The 22,567-nt window shown below is 44.8% G+C and overlaps 1 protein-coding gene across 2 annotated transcripts in view; it reads left to right on the forward strand.

The window, feature by feature from the left end:
* The window catches only part of LOC116842039 (platelet endothelial cell adhesion molecule-like), a 217,415-nt gene that overhangs the window by 90,212 nt on the left and 104,636 nt on the right, over positions 1-22,567 (forward strand). For both annotated transcript variants that reach the window (XR_004377659.1, XM_032810682.1), the window contains exons 2-3: positions 13,036-13,244; positions 19,027-19,162. Coding sequence is in view for 1 of the 2 variants with exons in the window: in XM_032810682.1 (XP_032666573.1) it covers positions 13,036-13,244; positions 19,027-19,162 (345 nt within the window). In the remaining variant the exon portion in view is untranslated. The remainder of the gene's footprint in view (positions 1-13,035; positions 13,245-19,026; positions 19,163-22,567) is intronic.

A 22,567-nucleotide genomic window follows, 5' to 3' on the forward strand; every position in this document is an offset into this window, starting at 1 on the left:
TATATATATATATATATATATATATATATATATATATATATATATATATATATATATATATATATAGATTTCTCCATCACATCTGGCGTAAATTGTTGCACAGCTATTGCTACATCTCGCACTGCAGTCTGTAATACGCGCTAGTCTTCCGTTATGTGCATAACTCTTGACGGTTGTACAGCGCCCCAGGTTGCATTACGGAAATACGTACATATCCAGTAATAACTAGGTGTTTGTTTAAGATGGCGATGTAAATGCGGTAGATCGACTAGATTCCGCGATTAGATTATTAACTGGTATTATTAACGTTTATTAAATGGCATTAATATATTCGGTACTATACGCACGCATATGCCACAAACAAAGGACCAACGGTACGGTACGGAATGTTTGCTACGTCGTCCAAATGCGGCGACCGTTTACTGGCTGTTTAAACAGATACGTAATATCGCCGAGATCGGAACGTTCCGATGAAATGGCAGCTTGGCGGCTTACCCAACAAGCTGCCCCACGATAGAAACGTGTCGGAATCTCTCGGCGAGTTCTGCGCCGTAGACGCTGAAAAAGTAACCGAAATAACAAGAAGCGAGTCATAATTTATGATCCGGCAATCCGTCTCTTATGAATCACAATATTACACATCGATCAAAGTCTCGTTATGCCACGCCTACGATAACTCAATTTCTTCTGCCGATCTAATAATGTTCCTTTCCCCGTATGATGAATAGTTACCTCGTACGAGAAAACGTCCTTATTCCACTTTTGCGCAGGCTCTCTTCCCCTAGCTCTAGAGTTTCGCTGTCTCTCCGCGAGAAAAATGCGCCGGCTGCTCGAGTAATATTAAAGAGCGCGTTTTAATACCGATATTTAATATTTCACTGTATTAAATATGTATGTATATGTATATATATATATATATATATATATATATATATATATACCCGCGCGCATGCTACGTAGAATTTACATACTTATTTAACTGGAGCGTAAAACCTATATTTGCATTTTTCTTGGGACATACCGACGCAAGAACCGTGCATAAGCGCGCAGCAATTAACGAGCAACTAAGAACAAGAGTTCGTTCAGCGGCTTCACAGCGGGCTTTTATTTTCGCTCGGGTAAAATTGATTTTAAAAGGTGGAGGAAAACTCGAAGAGAAAGCGACGCGGTTCGATACATGGAAGAAACAGTGCGGGATTAGCCCAAATCTGGTCGTACTAACCAGATTCAGTGGTAAAATACGGAGCAACTAAATACGCGTTTGCTGCAATAACAGAGCAGCTGCTGAATTACCGGTGTTGCAGCAGTGACGATATCTGGCTGCTTCAACTGGAGCGTATCCATGGGGCAAATGTCAAGTCAAGCGATTTCTGACTGCCACAACCAGATCACGCACAACTACCATTGATGTAGTTGATGTACTCAAATAACCGAAAGTTATATCAACCATCGCACAAAGACAACTAGAGTGATGCAGTCAGTTTGCTCACAGAATATTTCTGGCTATGCGCACCACATCTTCTTTTTCCGTGTATCGTTTGTGTTGACGCGATTCGGATGCAGATACGTTTCTTCTCGCGCATTGACACATTGTCACGCAACCCTCCAGCACATAAGCGAACATCGTTTCACCGATTCCGACGTTGTTCCCTATAGTGGCATAAATCCCATGCCGCCTACGCGGCATAGATAATAATGTCCAACAGGTTCGGGAGTTGTTCGCGCGAGAGTCGAGGGTAGAGTTTCCTCGGGGTGCGATTCGCATCGCGCGAGGTTCACGAGGGAGAGCGACGGCCGCTCTTTGCCAAGGCAGAAGGAACGCGGCGTCGTGCGGGATCTCATCGGTCGAGTCGCGATTTCGTTTCATGTTCGACTGACGTTACACGTTGAGCAATCGCGTCGCGTGCGCGCGCTGTAACGAGAGTCGCGCTAGCGAGTAGGACAAGAATGAAACGATGTACAGCCGGGGGCGTTTCTATCTTCTCTGTGTACATTACGTTCGCCTGAGTAAACCGAAATCCGAGGAACTGCACAAAGCCCCGACGCGCGTCCTCGTGTGCATTCCAATCGGATTCGCAATACACAGTTATGGCGCGCGTCTTTTTCCCGGCTGCGATTTCCTGCGAAGCGAGCGAGCGGCCCTTCGCGCGACTTCTCATGGCGGTCCTTCCTCTTTATCGAATAATCGTCTCGATACATCACCGGGCTAATGGCTGGCCATCGTGATGCCCGCATTAATAGCTCGTAGACGAGGGAGAATTCCGCGTGCGCGGCTACCCGGAGGGTCGACGCTCGTTCGGCCTGTTTTACGGCGAACAGTGGCCGGTGTGTGTGCGCTTATACGCCGGAAAAATGGCGTGTACACGGCGCCACGATATCACGTTAGAAGATGAGCGAACGAAGAGCCGGCGAACGGTAAGGCGCGGAGGGGCACGCACACATTTTTCAAGCACGCCCACGCAACGGCGGCGCTCATTAAGCTCCATGCGTTAAACGGCCGCTGCGGCAGATTATGGTGCTCGCCGAGAGACAGCGAAATGTTTGCCCTCTCTTCGTCCTCTGTCCCTCTCCCTCTGTGCCGACGACGGCCGGGTTTTTGCATTCGGCGAATTTACGCTGAATTACCGTCGGCGTGTTTAATTCAGTGTTCGGAGTCTTATCGAGATCGCCAGTTCAATCATGTGGCGGAACTACGATTTTGCTGCGCGCTTCCCGTCCGCTCTCCCCTTGGTCGTTTTGCACGAATCGACGCGTTCACATTCAAATATTTGAATATCCCTGGCCGCGCCTGTTGTTCGCGAATATGTTTATACGCGAGAGGCGCAAGATAAATCGCAACCTGATTTACATGACTATTTTCCAGTCGCGCCGATAGCTCCGGTTAATTAACTTTGGTCAGCCATTGTGTGTTTCTTTCGGCGGGTCTAGCTCGGCTGCTGTGGGTATCGTGAATATTTGATATTTTTTCAGGATAGAGAGAAGACAGATGGAAGTTTGTAAATCAAATTATCGGATTTATTAGTCGGGGCGAGTCTCGCCCGGGTAAAAAGATTTGAGAATATGTATCGCGCACTCTTTCACATCTCTCACACTGCGCCAAGATTTTAACAATTCAATAAGCCCCTCTTCTTTTTTAAAGCAACCGGTTTATCAACGAGAAACGTGTCGACGCATCGTTGCCGATGAAACTAACAGTCGACAGATTGGCCAAACTGTGTATATCGATTGGACATCAAATTCCCACTTGCGCGCTATCTTTTTATCAGTCTGTCGCGTGTGCAGTGACCCGTTACATATAAATATTGCTAGCAGCAAGCCAACGCCGCGTTTGTAACTGCAAAAATAGCATCACACGCGTCGGTAGGTTGGTCGTTTTTTTGTTTATATATTTACATCGCCTTTTTTGAAATTGTATTCACAACGGGCTCTTTTTATTCCGTACTTCACGCGGCACTAGAAACTAGCACTGAAAAATCAATTGCACCGAATAGCAATTGTTTCTTAGAGTTTCCCGAAGCTCTCCGTATGAGTCGCGAACGGCCCCTCATGCGGACACTGCAAGTTACATTAAGAATGAGGAAACCATCGAAAATTTTTTGTGCTATTTTATCGAATCAAGACACTGTACGATTAAGAGTCGACAGTTTTTTTTTCGGATTAACGGAGTCATCGATTATCATTAGCTTTACTTCGATGCCAGTCGGCCGTGCTGCGATTAACGTTCATCAAGAATTCGGTGGCGCTCCGATAAGTGATTATGAAAGAATAACTCGTTGCTGGAGCCGCGTGCTGATTTCGCGAAGCTTCATACATCCACCGATAAACCGTGACACGTGGAGCTTTAGCTGTTTATTTAGCAACCCGCTTTTTTCCCGTCGCGACAACGCTATTCGCCCGCTAGTCGCGGCCATCAGGCTCGGCTGTTACATATATAATTAAGCATTTTATTTCCGCGCAGTGTTCGCGGCGAGCCAAGTCGTAAAAATATCTGGCTACGACTTCGTCGCACGAGCACACGGAAATCGCGTACTTATGTTTTACGGCTACATCGTGTCATTTCTCCGGCCCTCTTTGCCGTCCCCGAGGATTTTTGTCTCGTCTCCAGAGCAGTAAAACCATAATTCTATTCAGCGGATTCACATTTTTTCTCTCTCTCTTTCTTTCTCTCTCTCGTCTCGTTTTCTCCGTTTTGCCGCGCATGGCGGATCGCGCGCTTTATTCGAGCCCAATGATGAAGTTATACGTTTCCCCGCTTTCACGCAATTACGATATTTTCTCGGGATTTGACATCCGGTCGCGCGGCCAGTCGTCGCTACATTTTCATTTAGCCGCGCGCTGTTGTGTGTGCTTTCGCGTCACAATATGTGCGGGTACATACACTCTCGATGCAGCTGGCGCTCCATCTCCCTCTCTCGCTCGCTCCCTCCCTTTCTCCCGATTTCCCACCCTCTGCCTTTCCGTGCGCGATTTTACCCTCCCCCTTCCTTTTTGACCCCATTTGTTAACATGCCGCCATCTCCCGCTTCCAGTTTTGATGTCAGCCAGATTTTTGGGGAGATTACGCGTCACATTGTCTTTTCGGTATTACATGCTGATGCATTTATTCATTGGACGCAAGTGCGATTGCGCTTGCCCATGCGCGATCATTAGCATTCATTTCAAGCGTGATATTGGGAGCATAAATCAGATGAAGTAGAGAGATATCAAAATGGCTGATTTTTCGTGAATTTTGCATCAACGTATCCGTGCGAAAGTGCACGTTGGCTGCGCTCGGATATTCACGATTGTCATGCGAGCGTGGAATGTCTATGTTGTCTGCCGCTTTGCGAAATTCAACATTTGTATTTAATGAAAATGTCATACCGTGCGTCTGTTTGTTCGCTTAAATTACACGCACGCTTTCGCACGTGCGCATTTGCACGCCCTCACGCACATTAACACATTGATGAAGAACACATTCAAACGTATGCGCACAAGAGATTTGTCAGAGAATTGTCGTTTCATTTTCTTTCTCATGCGGAAAACGTGCAAACTGGATAAATTTCGATATATTCGAGGTGAAAGAGCACTAAAAATAACCAATTGCAGGCGACGGAATTGTCGCGCGCGGAAAAGCTGTATTTCCAGTTAATTAAGATTATATTCAGACGCGTGTACACGTGTGTACGGTAATTGGCCGGCGCAAGGATTACTTCAGGTAATTACAAACTCGCGTAATTGAAGCGAAACTGCGCGCAACCATGCATAAAATGTCAACGCTCTCTCGCCCGCCACTCGTCATTTAATATAACCGGTATTGATGTCACTGTGAGCAACGATTAAGTCGCTCGCGCATCTTTCATCATTATATAGACGGACACGCCATTTCCATTCGTCCAGTTTAATATCCTGTTATTTTTGCTTGCGCGGAAGTGCAATTTGTCCCACCCGGTAATGACTCCTCAGATCGCCGACAGTTTGCCCGATCTCCGCTTTTCCATCCGACGGCGGAGCTTCCTATTCTCGAATTTTTTCATGCCTCACATTGTGTCATCATTATCGTGCTACGAACTATTCTCACAGGCTCGAAGATTTACTTTCGAGATATTTGTGATGATAAATGGAGCCAAAAAATACAATTTTTGAATAAAACTAGAACATTACAGGCACGCGCTACGCGCGCGCTATTTGGCATCTTTATTATTACAATGACCTTTTAAATTATCTTATAAAATTACCTTATTCTTATCCTTATTTTTACCTAAATAATATGCTTCTCTCTTTATATGTCTTTTCTTTTTCTCTTTCTCTTCTACCCTTTTATTCTTTATTCTTCTATTTTTATAATTTATATCTCTTCTGTATTCTTTTCTTCATAAGCTAACCAACGCGATGACAGTTATTTGCCTGATAATTTGACAGGCGCAAACGACACGAAGCAAGCCGCAGCCCACATGAAGTGAGCTAAGCGATTTTAGAGTGGATTTCATTTTATTCAATGGGAACAAATTTGGTTCATCAACACCAACTAATTACCGTTGTTGTTTATAATTCTTTATGAACATTTCGACAGTAGAAGATTGTCAACCTACACAGAGAGAATATTGTAGTAAAGATTACACGTTAGGATTATATTTCTCTTTATGATTTTTTTATAAACCTGGACTGTACTGAAATTGTAGTATATAAAACATTATATAAGTGATCAATTTGACGGTCTACCTGATACACGATGATACGCGATAAAAAATTCAAGTGATCACAATAATTTTGCAGAAAGAAATAAAAAATACATAAGATTTTTCAACAAATATAGAGTTACTTCGGTCATAATTCTGTATGGCCCAAGATTATAAAAATTCTGTTGCAATTTTTGCTACAATATCTTCTTGACTGCGACCTAATATACTTTACTTACTCTAATTTACTTTACACTTCGTTCTGATTAAGCAACTTGGACAACTCATAAACGAAACATCTTATAATTTGATTTCTAAATTTAACACGATTCACTTCTCCTGAACTCTTCCAGCAAACTTGAAACGCGACTCGACGTTGAATCTGTCTTCTGAGAAAACACCGTTTCTTTCTGCTGTTTTTAAATACATTCGGGCGTACTGTACATCGCGTTGTATCGTCTGTCGAAGAACCGATGAATGTTATTACGGGCAATACCGACGGAGGAAGGATGGGGCCGTCCGTCGGCTGAGAAAAATCATGAATTTTCCAGGCGCACCGCCCATCGCCTCCGATCGAAAACTACCGAACTTCGCGTAATAACTCAGAGAAATTCGTTAACTTGTCTCGCGGCACACAGGCCGCGCGTATGTGTGTGTGTACGCGTGTGTAGACACGGCGCGCGAGCGCGTGGAAATATATCTCGGTATTCGCCTCCGATGCTAAATCTGTTTGTTATTTCCGCTTGATTCGCTGCGGTTCACCGAGCGGTTTCGCTCCCTGAAGTTGGAACTTCCATCCCGACCCTATTCGCGGTGGAATCGCAATAAGCCCGGCCGGATCTCCGGCGGACATAATCAGCGTACTCGAGTGAGAGACTTTCTCGTCGTACAGAAGAAGTGCATTCCGCGTCTAATGTTTATCCCCCAGTGAGTCTTTCGCGCAGGTACACCGAGTCGGGCAACATCCGACCGGTGTTCACATAGAGATGAACACTGAACGCCGCCAGCGGTATCGGGGATTGCTTTATTTCCGCGCAATGAGGATCTTAGAGACAATGTCCGTGATGAATAACTTTATTATTATATTAACTCTACGTTAATTCTTTCTATTACCGCCGAAACAAAATGCCGGCTTTTCGAACGGCATTCTCTCTCTCGTCAGGCTATCGAAAATCGAACTAATTAAAAATGGCCTGCTGCGGCTTCCTCTCCCAACATGATCATCGTCAGACAAACGGACTCGGATAACAGACGAACGGAACGTGTGTTCCGCGAGCAAACTGGTGTACTTTAAAGCCAATTCTGCAATAGCCGAGAAAGTATGCGGTAAGATGCAAGCGGTAAGCAAACTGACCAACCACAGTCGATTATTCTTGGACTGCAGAAGTCCCATTGATCAACTAACTTACTGCTCGCGTCTTACTGCATACTCTTGCGGCTATTGTAAGGTAGGCTTAACGTTTCTACTATGCTCACGGCATACCAACACTCGCTACGATATTCGTTGCAAATCGTTCTGTTAGCTGCGTTGCGCTACTCCATTTTATCTGAATGTCTTATCCCGGAACAATTAGGAACATATAGCTATCGCACTTATCTCGTGTAAGCGCTTAACGCGTACGAACGAGCGAGAGACACTTTAGATCTTACGAATTCAGGATGCAGGCGAACATACGCGTCGCAAAGCGGCAGCTGCTTGCGAGAGTAAACCAATACGCAGTCTCTCTCTCTCTCTCTCTCTCTCTCTCTCTCTCTCGCTCGCTCGCAGCACGCTTTGATATAGTTAAAATGTTGAAACACGTAAAGGATAAGAAAGAGAAAAACCGAAGCAACCGCCATCCTTTTTTTACAAAACTCGACGGTATTTTTCGTTTATCTGCATTACCGTTGCGAGGATATAAAGAGACGACCGGGTGAACTACTACGACTGAAATACCATTAAATATTCGCAATAATGCACGCAAACGCGCAGGAAAATACTCGCACACTTTGTTAAAAAAAACAAGTCCAGTATGCCGCTTTTTTTGTTTCCATCGCCTTCTCCGTATTACATGCCGTAGTTATTAAAACTTTTGCTTCATCTGCTTTGGATCAGGGATTCATTACGCGAAATATGTATATCTCTAAGATATATCTCGACTGCACTTGATTATATTGCGCTGTTGTTATCACATTGATTCTCGATCGCAATAAGAAGATCGAGCTGATATTGCCGCGCTCGCGATTGTCCCGCTTGAAAATGATTCGGAATTGGTGCGGAAAGAGATTAACGAACCTCGTGCGGTTCATCGAGCTCTCTGCTTGCTCGTGGCAGAGTGCGTCTCGCGTGTAAAAGTCGGTCACAGGGTGCTGAGGGGCGAAAAGACTTTGCAATTCCGATGATCGCGCGGCCGTTCGCAGTCACAAGTGGCAGGCTTAATTTGGCCGGGACGCGCGGATATTCCGTCGCGCTTTCGGATCCGCCGGAAACGGAAACGCCGGAATCAAGCCGGAATTATACCGGATGGCCCACGCGTCTGGTTCGCGTAAAATATCGCGAGGCTCGGCGTCGCCGGGGCCGCACTCGCGCGCACGCGTCCGCTTTCGTAAATCGCGCCGATCGTATTTAACGAAAATGGCTTCATTCGCGTCGATTGCACCATTTAATACGCTTCCGCGTGGCCATACTCGCGGAAGAGTTTTGCTCTCGAATGATATTTGCAAGGATTATCTTTTCATTCGGTTAAATCCATGTAATTTTATTGCAATCAAAGCTGCTCAGCAGAACTGGAAAAAACGACGTTATCTTTTAATATGAGATCAATATGAGATCGATATGGACGCGCAGTGAGATATTTTTCGGCCCCTCCCTCCGATATTTTAATAAAAGCCTTTAACTAAGTTTTTGAGTCGGCAAAAAAGAGTAAAAAACTATTCGATTTCGACGAAACTTTAATTAAAATCGTAATTGATACTTGCTGAGAATTAATAACTAGTAATCTATAAACGATATCAGCGTAAATCAGATTTTTCCACGTAAATATGCCAGACCAAACTAGCGATTATCGGCGTAATTGGACACTCCGCGCAGTTCCGTTCTTGTTCTCCGGATATTCTCAACGAATCTCTTGCAAATGAGAAACTTTGACCTAAACTTTATTCACTCTGGTGTGACACTTTGGACAGTGATACGTGTGCAATATTTAACCCTTTGGAGCACAGTGGTTTCACCGTGACATCATCTATTAGAACCAAATCATAGCTTCTCAGACATAGTGGTCTCGCAACGAAACCATCGCTCAGTCTATGATGCACTCTATTGGTTTTTTGTGTTACTCGTAGTATTTGCTTCAGTATGCGCACGGTTTTGGTGATAATAGGAAAAAGTAGAAAAAATAATTTCAAAAGAAAAATGATCTTTTGGGTGATCTCATCCTAGACACGAATATTTTATTAAAATCCGAATTTTGGAGGTCCTGTGCTTCAAAAAGTTAACGTGACAAGCAAGCATTCAAAGAATTACACGGATCTTGAAAATAATCGATGCGATTGTCGAAGGAAACATGGCTTTTAATTGGCGCGCTTGCAGAAGCGGTTAATCTCGAAAGTTAGACGTCACGGCGGCACCTAATTTTATCGTCATTTAGGCATCTTCAACTGCGGAATATTAAGATTAATCTTTATGCGGACTGGGTGTCGAATTATCGCAATTTACCCCCGGAGCCCCGGCATTAAAAGCTGGCAGTATTCAAATTCACATTTCTCTTCGTTATGCTGCTCTCGATGCGATGGATCCCTGACTTCCTTTACTCGCAACACAGGGAAGACGAGTTGTTAAAACTTTGTTATAAATTTCCAAGTTGAGGCGAAAGCGGCAAGACGATGAGATGATGGCGTCGAACAAAAAGAACAGCAACCGCCTTTCATCAGGGAGGAGTTCTAATACTTGCTAATTATTAGGAAGGAAATAAAACTTATTCCTCTGATTTATTACTCGCGCAATTCGTGTACACACGCCATCCATTCCCTTCGAAACGAACAAAAAGATGCGACCTATGAAATAAGATTGCGGACAAGTTGGAATGTTATCTGGATCGCTAGTGACGGCTCGTTGAAAGTTGCGAAACGAGAGGAAGCGGATAAGAGGTGATTCTCGGTGCAACATGCGATTGCGTGCAGTTTTCCTGAGCATTTACACGAGAGAGTCTCTTTCGTGTACTCTAAAATATAACGAATCTGTATATCGCGTAATATGATTGTATCTCTCTTCAGTACACAGTACTCGATATATCTTGTGGAAACAGCGTTTTTCGCGCGGCAATCGCGTGCTAACTCCCGCTTTCCTTTTTTTCAGTCGGTCTATTTATTAAAAGTTCGTTAAGCCGCTTTTCTCTCTAAAATTTAAAAGTATTAATAATAAATGCTTCCGTAGCCTCCCGATACAAAATGGCTTCGACTTTATTTACTGGTTTCATAAAATATACTGCCGCCATCATATTGGCTCCTACCGCTCGCGGAAATGAGCGCCTTTATGAAAGTATAAAAATCCATCGTCCCAATTGATGTTAGAAAGAGAGAGAGAGAGAGAAAGAGAGAGAGAGGGAGGGGGAGAGAGGAGCGAGCAGACGAAGCAATTTCGTGCTGCGTGGCGCATACCTTTTTTCAAAGAAGATTGCCAGGACGTTGAGTGTTTCGTTAAATTAGCTTTCTTTACGAATAATTAGTCGTAAGAAGCGGCGCTACCGAGCATAAAAAGAAAAAGAAAGAAAGAACCGGCCGACGTCTTGAGAGAAGGAGAGAAAGAGTTAAATGTCGGTACATGGGTAGCACGCGAAGCGTGGAGGTAACGTAAGGAGAACGAGAATCGTAAGTATTGCGTCCCTCAAAAGAAGTCCGCGGAAACTTAGAACCGCCGTCATGTCGGTCTACATTTTTCAGGGTGCCTTTCAAACGAAAATTAAGCAGGAAAAAGCTTTCTCAACTTCCCCCGGGGTCTTATTTCTGGTAAACGCGGAAATTCGCGTCTTTTTGCCGTCAGGAGACTTATCCGGGGCTCTACACGCTGAATGAAAAATGCTTCGGAACGCGGCGCCGCCGCCCCGCGAGCTTAAATTGTTTACAGGGCCATCCGAGATTTCCTGCGAGAACGTTGCAGAATCTTATCGACCGAGAAGCGCCGACCGCTCGCTTCGACGTGTCCCGGTGATCCGCGTGATATTATATGCGAGAACGATAAGATTGTCGCGCCGAAGATGGATGAAAATAGAATTTTTATCCGTTCCCGCGCGAATATGTTCGTGCTGCTTTTACCGCATTTGACGTTCGAATTTACGCGACCGCCACCTACATTTACTGTTGATATTTGTGCTCTCCCCTTGCGTCTGCGAACACACATCCCAGCCGTTCTTATATTGTGCGATCTCGCGTGGCGCCGTGTGTTCCCTTCTCATTTATGAGGACTTTGTGTGTAACATGTGCACTGTATTAAACACGGCCGACTCCACGTATTCGGGCGAACTCATTCCGCGCGTAAGTCTCGCGCGAATAAAATGTTATTTATTTACTTGGTCCACTCACACAACACAATGCCGAACGTTTCGTGTGTGCCTCGCGGGCAATATGAAATTTACGCGAAATTACAAGAATGTTGTATTCATAAATTTTTGTGCACATACTCCTCGTATATAACTGTTGCGTTTGTTTCAATCTTTTCGTCCTATCGATCGTGAGATTATTATCGTACATTATTCGCGAGAAAATAAACGAGAACGGCGCAATGACATATTAATTATTTCACTGTACGTAAAATATGTACGTACAGCGCGCAATATCATAATCCGGGTGATAAAGCTTTCAGGAAAGAGCCAATAATCCTTATTCGACTCGAAAGAATCGAAAATCCTCGCATTATCGGCAAATAGGCCGCAGCTACAGACACACATACACACACAGTACATCGTACGTGTTCACAAGTACGAGATATTCAAACGATCTGCGCGTATAAACGCGCAAATCCGTGGACGTGAAAACGTGGCGCGTACGTGCTAACAGTGTGTGGTACAGAATAGTACATCTTCGAAAATATCGCCAGCGCGACATAGCCGTGTTTTCGATGCTGTTGAGAACAGGGAAGCGTGAACACCCCCGCAGAGTTTTGTCCCCATTCGCGGCTCGTCTCGACCGCTCGTCTCGTAGCAAGTGACGCGCTTTACCCCGGGGGTTACCGCGTTAATAAGAGAGAGCTTCGTTATAAGGAGCGCCTCTTCTTCTCTCCACTCCGCCGTTTTAATACGAAATCCACGCCATCCGGCACCCGCGTCTCTTTCCGCAGCTTAATAGGTCGAATCGTCGATAATCCTCTCCGGTAGAGAGAGAACGGAGTTTCAGCGAAAAACACGGTGTGCGCGCAAGCGAGTGTTCGAGCTGCGAGAGTTAGAGGGTTTGCGGAGAACGTGAGAGGGAGAGGGACAGAGAGAGAGAGAGAGAGAGAGAGAGAGAGAGAGAGAGAGAGAGAAAGCGGCGCGTATAGATTACGCGAAAATGTGGGAGCACCGAAACGAACGTGGGGGCGCGCTTAATACACACGGTGGATGTGTACGCTCTCGACGTCGGACGTGAGAGAGCTCGCGCGTGCGTGTGTTTGCGGTCGCATGCAGTTACCGGGCGGGGGAAGAGATGGAGAGGGTGGGTTCGTCGGCGGGAAACCCGCTGGAGGATGGAGCGAATAGGTGAGAGTGGTGAGCGAGTGAGTGAGTGAGTGAGTGAGGGAAATTGTCATTCGGCGGAATTGCAATTTCTCGCTGACGCGTGCTGTGCAACCTCTCGCGCGACGAGTAAAAGCGGACTAATGATGCACACTAGACTTAATGCCCCGTTCCTGTTCTCATTTTCCTCAAAGGTGCGAGCTGCCTGCGAGAGGTCAGTCTGGAACTAATTCCGGAGGTGGTGCAGCGCGGCCAGGAGGTGATTCTACGTTGCCATTATGATCTGGAGAATGCGCCGCTCTACTCCCTCAAGTGGTACCGCGGCAGGTACGAGTTCTACCGATTCTCACCCAACGAGGATCCGACCACGAAGATCTTCAACATCACCGGGATTTATGTCGACGTAAGTCGCTCTCGCTCGATGTCACTTAACAGGATTGCGCGCCGTCCCGCCGACTTTTTTCGCTTTCATTCAGATTGGATTCCTTTCTCGCTGTGTGATGTAATATATTTTCTATACAGTAATCGACAATGTGTTATCGTCTCCGTGCGCGCCGGACCTGATATTTTTCGACGCGGTTTCTCTCCCGCACTCTCCTGAAAAAAGGGCCAGCGCAAAGCGGGACAATCTAATTTTTTTTTCGCGCGCGCGCGCGCATTTCCGCGGCTTTTTTCCCGGGAAATATCAACTGCGAAATGTACGGCGTGTGTCGCCACCGCTACGTCACATTCCTGTGTTCCGCGACCGCGGCAAAAAATAATTCGTCAAATTCAAGTACCGCGTTTTGTTTTTGTTCAGACAGAAGTTGGCCGCGCGCGATGATAACGTAACGTGACGTAACGTAGACGATCGATAAAGACAGAGGCAAAAGTAAGAGCAAGTTCGCGTAGATGTCTGATCTCCGAGTCGTGCACTTTCGCGGATACGCGACGACGACGCGTCGTCTCACGTAATCGGCGCATCTTCACGTGTCCATTCGATTTATCTTACGCGAGAATACTAAGGAACATCCAGTAAATCGCGATTTGCCCCGTTTCCCACTAGTCTGTACCCACCGAGCAAATACGGACCTCATTTTCGTATAGTCGGAGCTGCTTTACGTTCGAGATGCACAGGTAAATATTGGATGGCGTTTAAAAAGATCAAGGAAAAATTTTATATTTCAGCGTACATACATATGGTAATACACTTAATCCTATTAATTTGTGCATCCTTCGATATCGATACCGCAAAAGCTTTACCCCACTTGAGCTTTATCCCACTTGAGGAAGCTCGAGAGATATTTTAGAATATAACACACATTACTTTACCCTCCCTGAGTGCAAGTGTATAGCGAAATTATTGAAATCAAATGGAAACGTACTGCAGAACACATTGTATACATGTGTCACATGTTACGTCCACATATTTTTATTATAATCAATTACACGCGTAAAAATGATTTGCTTTCAACGAATACGATGGACAGATGGACTCTTGACCAGTAGATTTTGCCATAACGATTCGCGTATAATGATGCGGCCTATAATACAAAAATTAATTTAATTTATACGCATAGTTTTGTGTAAATTTTAATAAAATCCTTTCTCTATAGAGCCCACTTATATCCACATACAGTTTTTAATCAGAGCTTTTATCAGGCAAAAAGTTACGCTATTGGATATCATCCATAGCAAGTAAAAATCATAATGTAAAACGTTTTTCAATGGCGAGCATAAATAGAATTCATTAACGCGCATATTTCAATAAAGCGACCGAATTCCAAATGGCGGCAGATATTTGCCATTTAATGAGCGTTAATAATATATAGAACGAACCATTTCTGCACAGATAATAATATATTGGCATATAATTATCGGGGGATGTGAAAATTGAAAGTGGATAAAAGCAGCAATTATATATAGGAAATGCGGTGAAATAAAATAACGCGATCCACGTGGCACGTCACCGCGTATAATCCGCTATTAACGTAAATATATGTGTCACGTAAATATATATTATAGGAGTGAAGATTTCTAGTAATTATATTTCTCTTGTCACATCGACAAGTCCTGCTTGGACAAAATACCATGCTCGCATAGTTCTTGACGTTTCACGAGAGAAGTGGCACGTTAATGTGCGACTGAATTACGTTATTACGTACTTCTGTGAATTGTGCGCGCGAGAAGCAAAATTTGCATTCGGGTAATTTGACAGTAAAATTCGTATTTCCAACAAATCTTAGTCAGTCGTAACGGCCTTTATTCTGAATCCTCTTTTATCGATAGAAACTAAATGTGCTCGTAAGCCAATCAGGAAGTATAAGTCATTTGGATGCGCTTCTACGGACAAAGGAAAGTTCAGATTAAGGGCGAAAATCTTCAGGTGTAGAAAAGTGCAATCGTGCTCTCCGATCGTGATCGGAGGCGACGTAGTCGGAATCAGTCGCGCCGTTTGTATTATTCATCAATAAATCACCCTCTTTCTCTCTTTTCTCCTCCCTCCCGGCTTTATCGGCTATGATATGACTATATATAATAATCCTATCCCTTTTAAACATCGAGCACTCGCGTCGTTAAATAAAACGAGAATAAAAGGGGGATACAGCCGAACGGCCACGGTGGTGCGCCAGCACCGCGGGGTATTTCGAAACATCCCTACATAAGCCGACGCTATGAAGCTACCGCTATTCTTTCGAGCGAGAGCCGCCAATCGACGAGCGCGAGCAACGAGATATGTGGCTTTGCCGTATCATCGTAACGCAAACCGCAACGGCCTCGCCGGTGCCTCGTTAACAGCACCCTTGACCGCTGTAATCGCCGTAAAACAGTTGGCGCTTTTATCATCGCTCCGGCATTTCCGTAGGCTGTTACGCGCGTTGGGCACGTCGGTGGTTTCGGGGGTGGCGTCGCGACCGCCAATCGAGGCCGCGTCGCGCACTGCACCGTGCCGCGCGCCTGCACGCGCGCTGCACCGAAAACAAACCCCTCGGATCCTGTTGTTTCGGCACAGCCGAATGAACGGCCTGACAAACCGTGACAACGCCCTGCGAGAGCGGCGGGCGTGCTTGCGTGTCCCGTTTACGTTTATCGTTTCGGAACACGGCCGGCGCGCGCGACCGTTCTCCAGTGACGAACGGGAAGTAATGCACCCCTCGACCGCGAGCACGGCGGCGCGGGGGTGTGCGAGAGCGGCATCGGTTTCGAAAAATACGTGCTCTCGCGCGCGCTCGACATCCGAACGTTTCCTCGGGGAATGAAAGGACGCGGGGGAGGTTCGGGAAAAATTTAGGGAAAAATTGTTTCGTTACTTCGCCGTTTATCGGGGCGATATTTGATTTACCGTGTCCATCCCCCGGGCGCCTAACCCGGCCCAGGCGGATCTACGTTTCGAAAATACATTTTGTCGGGTTTCGATGCGTACCTTGTGTTTTCAAGTCATTAATATCCAAACAATCCGCGCGCGTAATTGTCGGACGTCCACACGACGTCGCCGCCAATTGTATTTATTTAATAAACGTTTATTGGGAATGAGTCGTTAACGCACCCGCGCGGCGCAGCACGTGACCCAGAGGGGGTGCGGGCAGACACGAAGGGAAAAAATGCTTCCCGTCTCGTTGCTTTCCGCCGTATTTGAGCGTCCGTACGCCGTTACAGAATACGTAAAGTTATTACTATCGTGCGATAACGCGCTAACAAATAAAATATGAAAGCTTCTCTGTCACCGCGTCGTCGTCGTTATTATTGCTGTTATTGTTGTCATCGTTGTTGGGATTCCGCACGTAGGTAGAAACGCATATGCCGAAAGTGCGAAACATGGAATTAACCGATCCGACTCGGCGTTTGCGGAGTCCGAATCGCGAAACGTTTACACGAGCCAACAAAGCGTTGCTCAGACAGGTGTCGCAACAGAGAACATTATGCGCTATGTTAAAAGCGCGTTCATGATGAAATATAAAGCTCGATATCGCGCATCCCGGCGCGTTTAACATATTTCATCGTGTATATATGTGTGTGTGTGTATGTGTGCGCGTATGAGCACGCGCGCTCGTGTGTGCCCGCACGAATTGAGCTTCCGTCGCAAATCGCGTTTCGTATTTTCGCAATTACGCGCGCGTTTAAAAGGATAGAAACGGACGGTGATTGTCCGGAATGATTGTGACGTTAAAGACAACGAGTTTGGGTAAGTCAGCGAACAAAAAGAAGAGAGAGTAGAGAGAGGAGACAATAAAAAAAAGGACCGCGCCGACCTATTATTCCACAATGGCGTGCCCGAAGTCGTGACGCCACTCGCTCTCAATATCTACTCGCAATTCTCAAGCCATCCAAGTACTCGGATGCCCGCCGGAGAAGTATAGATATCGCCCTTCCAGCGTATCGACATTGTCACTAGTCTGGCAGAAATTCAGACGAGTATCGGACAAGCAACGATCTAGAAAAAGAACGGAAATCTGTTCGGACGCCTTATACCGCACGATCGGATCGTTCGACACGATAGAGACCGCGTATAACGACTTTGTGTCGCAGATATCGCTGAAAACTGACAATGACAGCGGCAATATGAAAACCGCGAAATCTATATAATTAATAGACATAGCTCGGCGGAATTAAATAATTTCATTACATTAATCAACTTAACTCGCAACTGCACAATAGCCGGCAATGACACGTTCTGTAAATTCGCGAAATCTGTAATAAACGACTGGCAGCCTGCGGAAATTAACTAATTTGATTGAATTAATTCGCAACTTAACTCGCAACTACACAATAATCGGCACATTCCAAGGATCCCAGAACCAAACGTCATACTTTGATATCACAGCCATGAAAAAATATGCCAGCAGTTTTTTTTATTAAAGAGCGATTATTCGCCGATATAGATTCAAGCTCGCTCGATATCACGCACGTTCTTATCCGATAGCTCCGGTCTGATGCATCGTCAATTTTTTTATACACGCTACGCGCAGTCTTGTCCGACAGAATTGATCTCTCTCTCTCTCTCTCTCTTTCCGCGCGCGCGCGCGCACACACACACACACATACACACACACACACACACCACGCCGTTACCACCCCGGATATTGGTAACCTGCAAATGATCGATTCATACGCCAGGAACATTCGGTATCTCGCAGAAGACGGGGTATCTGTGTCATCGCCATTCGCGGCAGTGCGACAAGACGCTCTACGCGCCGGAGATTATTCCCTAGATAGCGCCGACTGAGAGTGCTACGGTTTCATATTTATTCCTCCCGTGGCGTGCCACGGCTTTTGTCCCTGCTTCTGTAAAGTCGTCGGCAGCTCCGTTGCCGCCCGCCCACGCCTGCACCCTCGCTCAAGAGCGTCCACATAAATCAACGAGGAAAGAGCTCGCTTGCCTTTCACGCTCCTTTCTCCCGTCAAAGAACTCACAGCTCACCCTTCCTTTTTCTCGCCCCAGCCCCTCATCGGCGCGTCCCCGCTCGCTTGTGTGCTTTTTCCTCTTTCATTATTTAAGCCACGCTAATTATGCATGCTTCGTTTTGCCCGTTCCGATTAAACCTTCCTCTGCTCGGCCTTTCTCCCTCTCTCTCTCGCCCAAGCCGTCACGGGTACGCGAGCACGCTCGCGAAGCTAGTTCCGTCTCTGCTTCCGTTACCGACTTGGCTTCTCAGGCCACTTTAATCGAGTGCCGGATAATTCCTGTTATGATAAGGTGACTGTTCTCTCGAGTGGACCAATCACCCGCTGAAAGCTGGGGATATTTGTGGAATGCTCGGCGAGACGCGAAGAACATTGCATCCCAAGGGAATCCTCTTTGATTTCGCGCCTACGGAAACTTTATTGGACAATAAAGTAAAGAAACTTTATTGGACTCGAAGTTTATCTTCATGGCGATACTACGCGAAGAAAAGACACGGCTACGTATACTTCGTCTGAAGTAATGTAATCTCGAAAGATTAATCTTTCTTTACACAGCGACAGAGGAACAAGTACATCTTAGATTTTAGATTTACCGCGCGGTTACACGCTGCCTCCCACGCGATATCGCGAAACTCCGGTTGCATGACGTCTTTCGACAAATTAGATCGCACGTTAAATCACGTTAGTCGTATGTAAATGACGTTACGACTTCGCCCTCGTGTAATAACGTAGGCCGTCTCGCGGTTGATACACGCTCATCCTACCCTCGCCTCCGTACACCTTAACGCGGACGTGTGTTTCAGCTCGCCAACTCGAACAAGAGCCAGGTTACACTCAAAGACGTCGACTTCCCTCTCTCGGGTACATTCAGCTGCGAAGTTACGGCGGACGCCCCAACTTTCTCCACGGGCTCCGGCCTAAGAAATCTCACCGTAGTGGGTAAGTACATTTTCCACCGTATTACGCAGTATCACACGGTATTCCCCGGATCGAAATTTAGATTCTACGTAAAGCCCGTAAATATCGTCAACTTGTAAGCCAGTGAAGAGTCTCGAGATATTTGTAGAGACTATCGTGCTCCTTTGATGCTGCAAATCGCAATTTATCACCGTTTTCTTCGCGTGGGAACTTTAAAAAGGACTTGCTGAGAGAGCGTTTACCCAAGTCGAAATTTTGATTCTACATTGACCATGTATAAATTCCATCAAGCTTGAAGAATCAATAAAGCGTCTCGACTTATACAAGCCACTACTTTGATGCTACAAATAGCTCTTTATTACCGTTTTCTCTGTATCAAAGAAGCTCGAAGAAGTCTCGTTCAAAAATTATTTGATATTCGGACTTCTTACTTCTAATTATTTCAACCATTTTCTAATTATTTAATATTCGATTATGTATCTCGAGATAATTTAATATATGGAATTTCACTCTCTCGGAATAGCCGTGATTCGGTAATAAAAATTCGAGGTGCTATATTCATCTTGATGTTTTCGAACGAAATGACAAAGTTTAACCCTTTCAGGACGGAGGATTGCTCGGGGAGATAATTATAGAGAAGTACGTATTTTATAGGTTTTTGGGGCCGTTAAATCCGAATCTGAATTTAAATTTTTAAAATTCTGTGATCCCCCCCAAGATAGCGGACACAATATGGCGGAGAAAATGATAAATAATATAAATATCAATAATATAAATATAATAATATAAATAATATAAATAATATAAATATCAATAATATAAATATCAATAATATAAATATCAATTTCCGTGAAATTTAAACTATGAAACTTTTTGAGGATACTTTTTTGAGAACTGAAATCAAATATTTGAAATTCAAAATGCCGACCAAGAAAAAAATTTTTAGATCTGAACTGACCTGATCACATCTGCTCATTTGTGCTTACCTTTGCGAAAATAGTTCATATATGATTCACATTTTTTACTTTAAATTTGGAAAGAGCATCCCAAAAAACTCCTACATATTTTTATATACAATTTTATATACAATTTTTGTGAATATCGGATCGATAGTTTCTGAAATACATGCATGAAAGCCGTAGAGCATCAAAAGATGTCTCCCGTCCTGAAAAGGTTAAAGATATACGACGCGACCAAAGCCGTCTCTCTGCTCAGCGAAGAAAATATAACAAACATCAACCGATGCATTGAATGCACAAAACCAACATTATTCAGCTCTCGGAATTACCCAAAGTCGCGTTAATTCATGCATGGCTGAATTAATCGAGCGCCTCGAAAGTATGAGACTTTTCATCTTATCAAAATTGGTTGTACTCAATCCTCGTGGTAAAGCACACACGAGAGCCAGGACCCGATTGTAGTGAGCTCGAATAAATTTTCTCTGCAGAATATCAGAATGACAAATACGGTTTCCGCGGTGAGCAATTAAAAGTTTGGCCCATGCCGTTACAATTGCCGCCTGGATCACCATTCCTGGTAATATTTTGAAAGAATTTCTGATCCGCGCTCCGAAACTCGCCGCAGCAAAATCGTGGTTTTCTCTTTTTTTCGGTTTTTTTATCTTTTTAATTTCACTTGAAATTACATAACAGTGTTTCGGTTTGAAGCTTCGTATTTTTGCTCTTAGCCGAATGATAATTTTATTTGTTGACGGATAATGTGTAATAATTAAAGCCGACACAAATGTTTTCGCGTATTTTCTTTTGAACGACGCGCTCTACTTTTTAAAGAGCGGGTTGACCTAGAGGTGCTTCGTTTATTCAATTTATGTTAAAGAGCGAGTCAACCCGGTTTTCACGCGCATTTGTTTCATTCGCAGAAACAGATAAAGTAGGTTAAATCGTAATTAATGACGTTATTTTGAATTTACAAATTGCAATAAGCGACTGTCGCCATTATTTATCATCGTCTCTGACAATCCAAGCTGAAACACGCGGCGATTTTTTAAGAACGTGCCTTCATTACGAAACAGGTTTTATCGATCGAATTAGCAATACATCCATCACATTAACGAGTGGAATGACTTTTGCAAAATTTATGCCCGCAATCGTTAGCGTGTCACCTGTTATTATTATTGACAGATCTTTTAAAAACGAAAAGCAAAACGCGCCAATTACTGAAAACTGAGAAAGAGAAATTAACTTAATACCATGTTCATAGAGTTACGCGTACGTGCCATACACGTAAACACAAGTTATGTCAAACGATGGAATTTCGCAGCATTCGGAAGCATCAGTTGCAAAAGTCATAAACGCATCAGCCCGCCTTGACATTATTTGCACTAATTCTCTCGTCGCCGCGATGCGCATTTGCTCGATGCAACGTCGTAAGTCGAAGCACACCCAGAGAGAGAGCTATGCATATTCCCGCGGTAAAGCACACAGCTGGTGCTGAAAGTTCCCTTGGCATCGTTATTAACTCTGTCGCGTTTGATCCGCGCATTGAATCCGATCCGTGTCCGTCGACCCTCGTCGTTGAATTGATATCAGCTTGTCGCGCGTGTTCTCTCGATACGCTATACGTATGGCTCGGTATCTCATTTTGGTTTCGCGTGTGTACGTGTGCCGTGCGGGAATTTATGACTTCCCGTACAATTTCCGACTAGTCAGGATTTTCCTAACGCTTTTTTCTAACGCGCACTCTCTACCCTACTCCTCTACCACGGCCGGGATGATCAAAGAGTACCGTGTCACTGTTACCTGCCATTTAAGCATTCACCAAGAATATCGCCGGGCGTAAATTTATTTACATGAAATTACACGTGCTTCTCGTGTGTTTCAAGCGTTCAATTTAACGACAACGAAGCGACCTGTACTTGGCGAAATTCCAGCCACGAGGTTCACACATACACACGCGCGCGCGCGCATGTTGCACTGAATTAGAAGTTGAATCGTTCGTTAACTCAATTAGTTTATCATCATCTCGGCGTCTCTCGTCACTGAATATAATTTATCGCGCGGAATTTTTAAGTCAAACTTGCGTAATTAAAAATACGTCGCATTTTTCATCTGGCTGATAACATCCTGCGATAATTGCGTCGCGAACCAACTAGATAGAGTGGATCGAATCGTACGATCAAGACATAATCAGTTCCCTGTGAATACTAATTAAATTATCTCTTGCCTTGAAATTTTTAAGTATCACGTATTTCCGCAGGCGATAAATCCCGAAAAAGCGACTCGCTCGCTTTTAGAGATTATCCATCTTTTATTTTCTGTTCGCGGCTATGAATCTTTTCCTTCGTTATCTTTGCGTTATATTTTTAAACTTTTACACTGTCATTGTGCTCGAGAGAGAGAGAGAGAGAGAGAGAGAGAGAGAGAGAGAGAGAGAGAGAGAGAGAGAGAGAGAGAGGAGAGAGAGAGA

The sequence above is a fragment of the Odontomachus brunneus genome, unplaced genomic scaffold (assembly GCF_010583005.1).
Source record: "Odontomachus brunneus isolate Ranch 3 - 2012 unplaced genomic scaffold, Obru_v1 Obru_scaffold_020, whole genome shotgun sequence".
NCBI lineage: Eukaryota > Metazoa > Arthropoda > Insecta > Hymenoptera > Formicidae > Odontomachus > Odontomachus brunneus.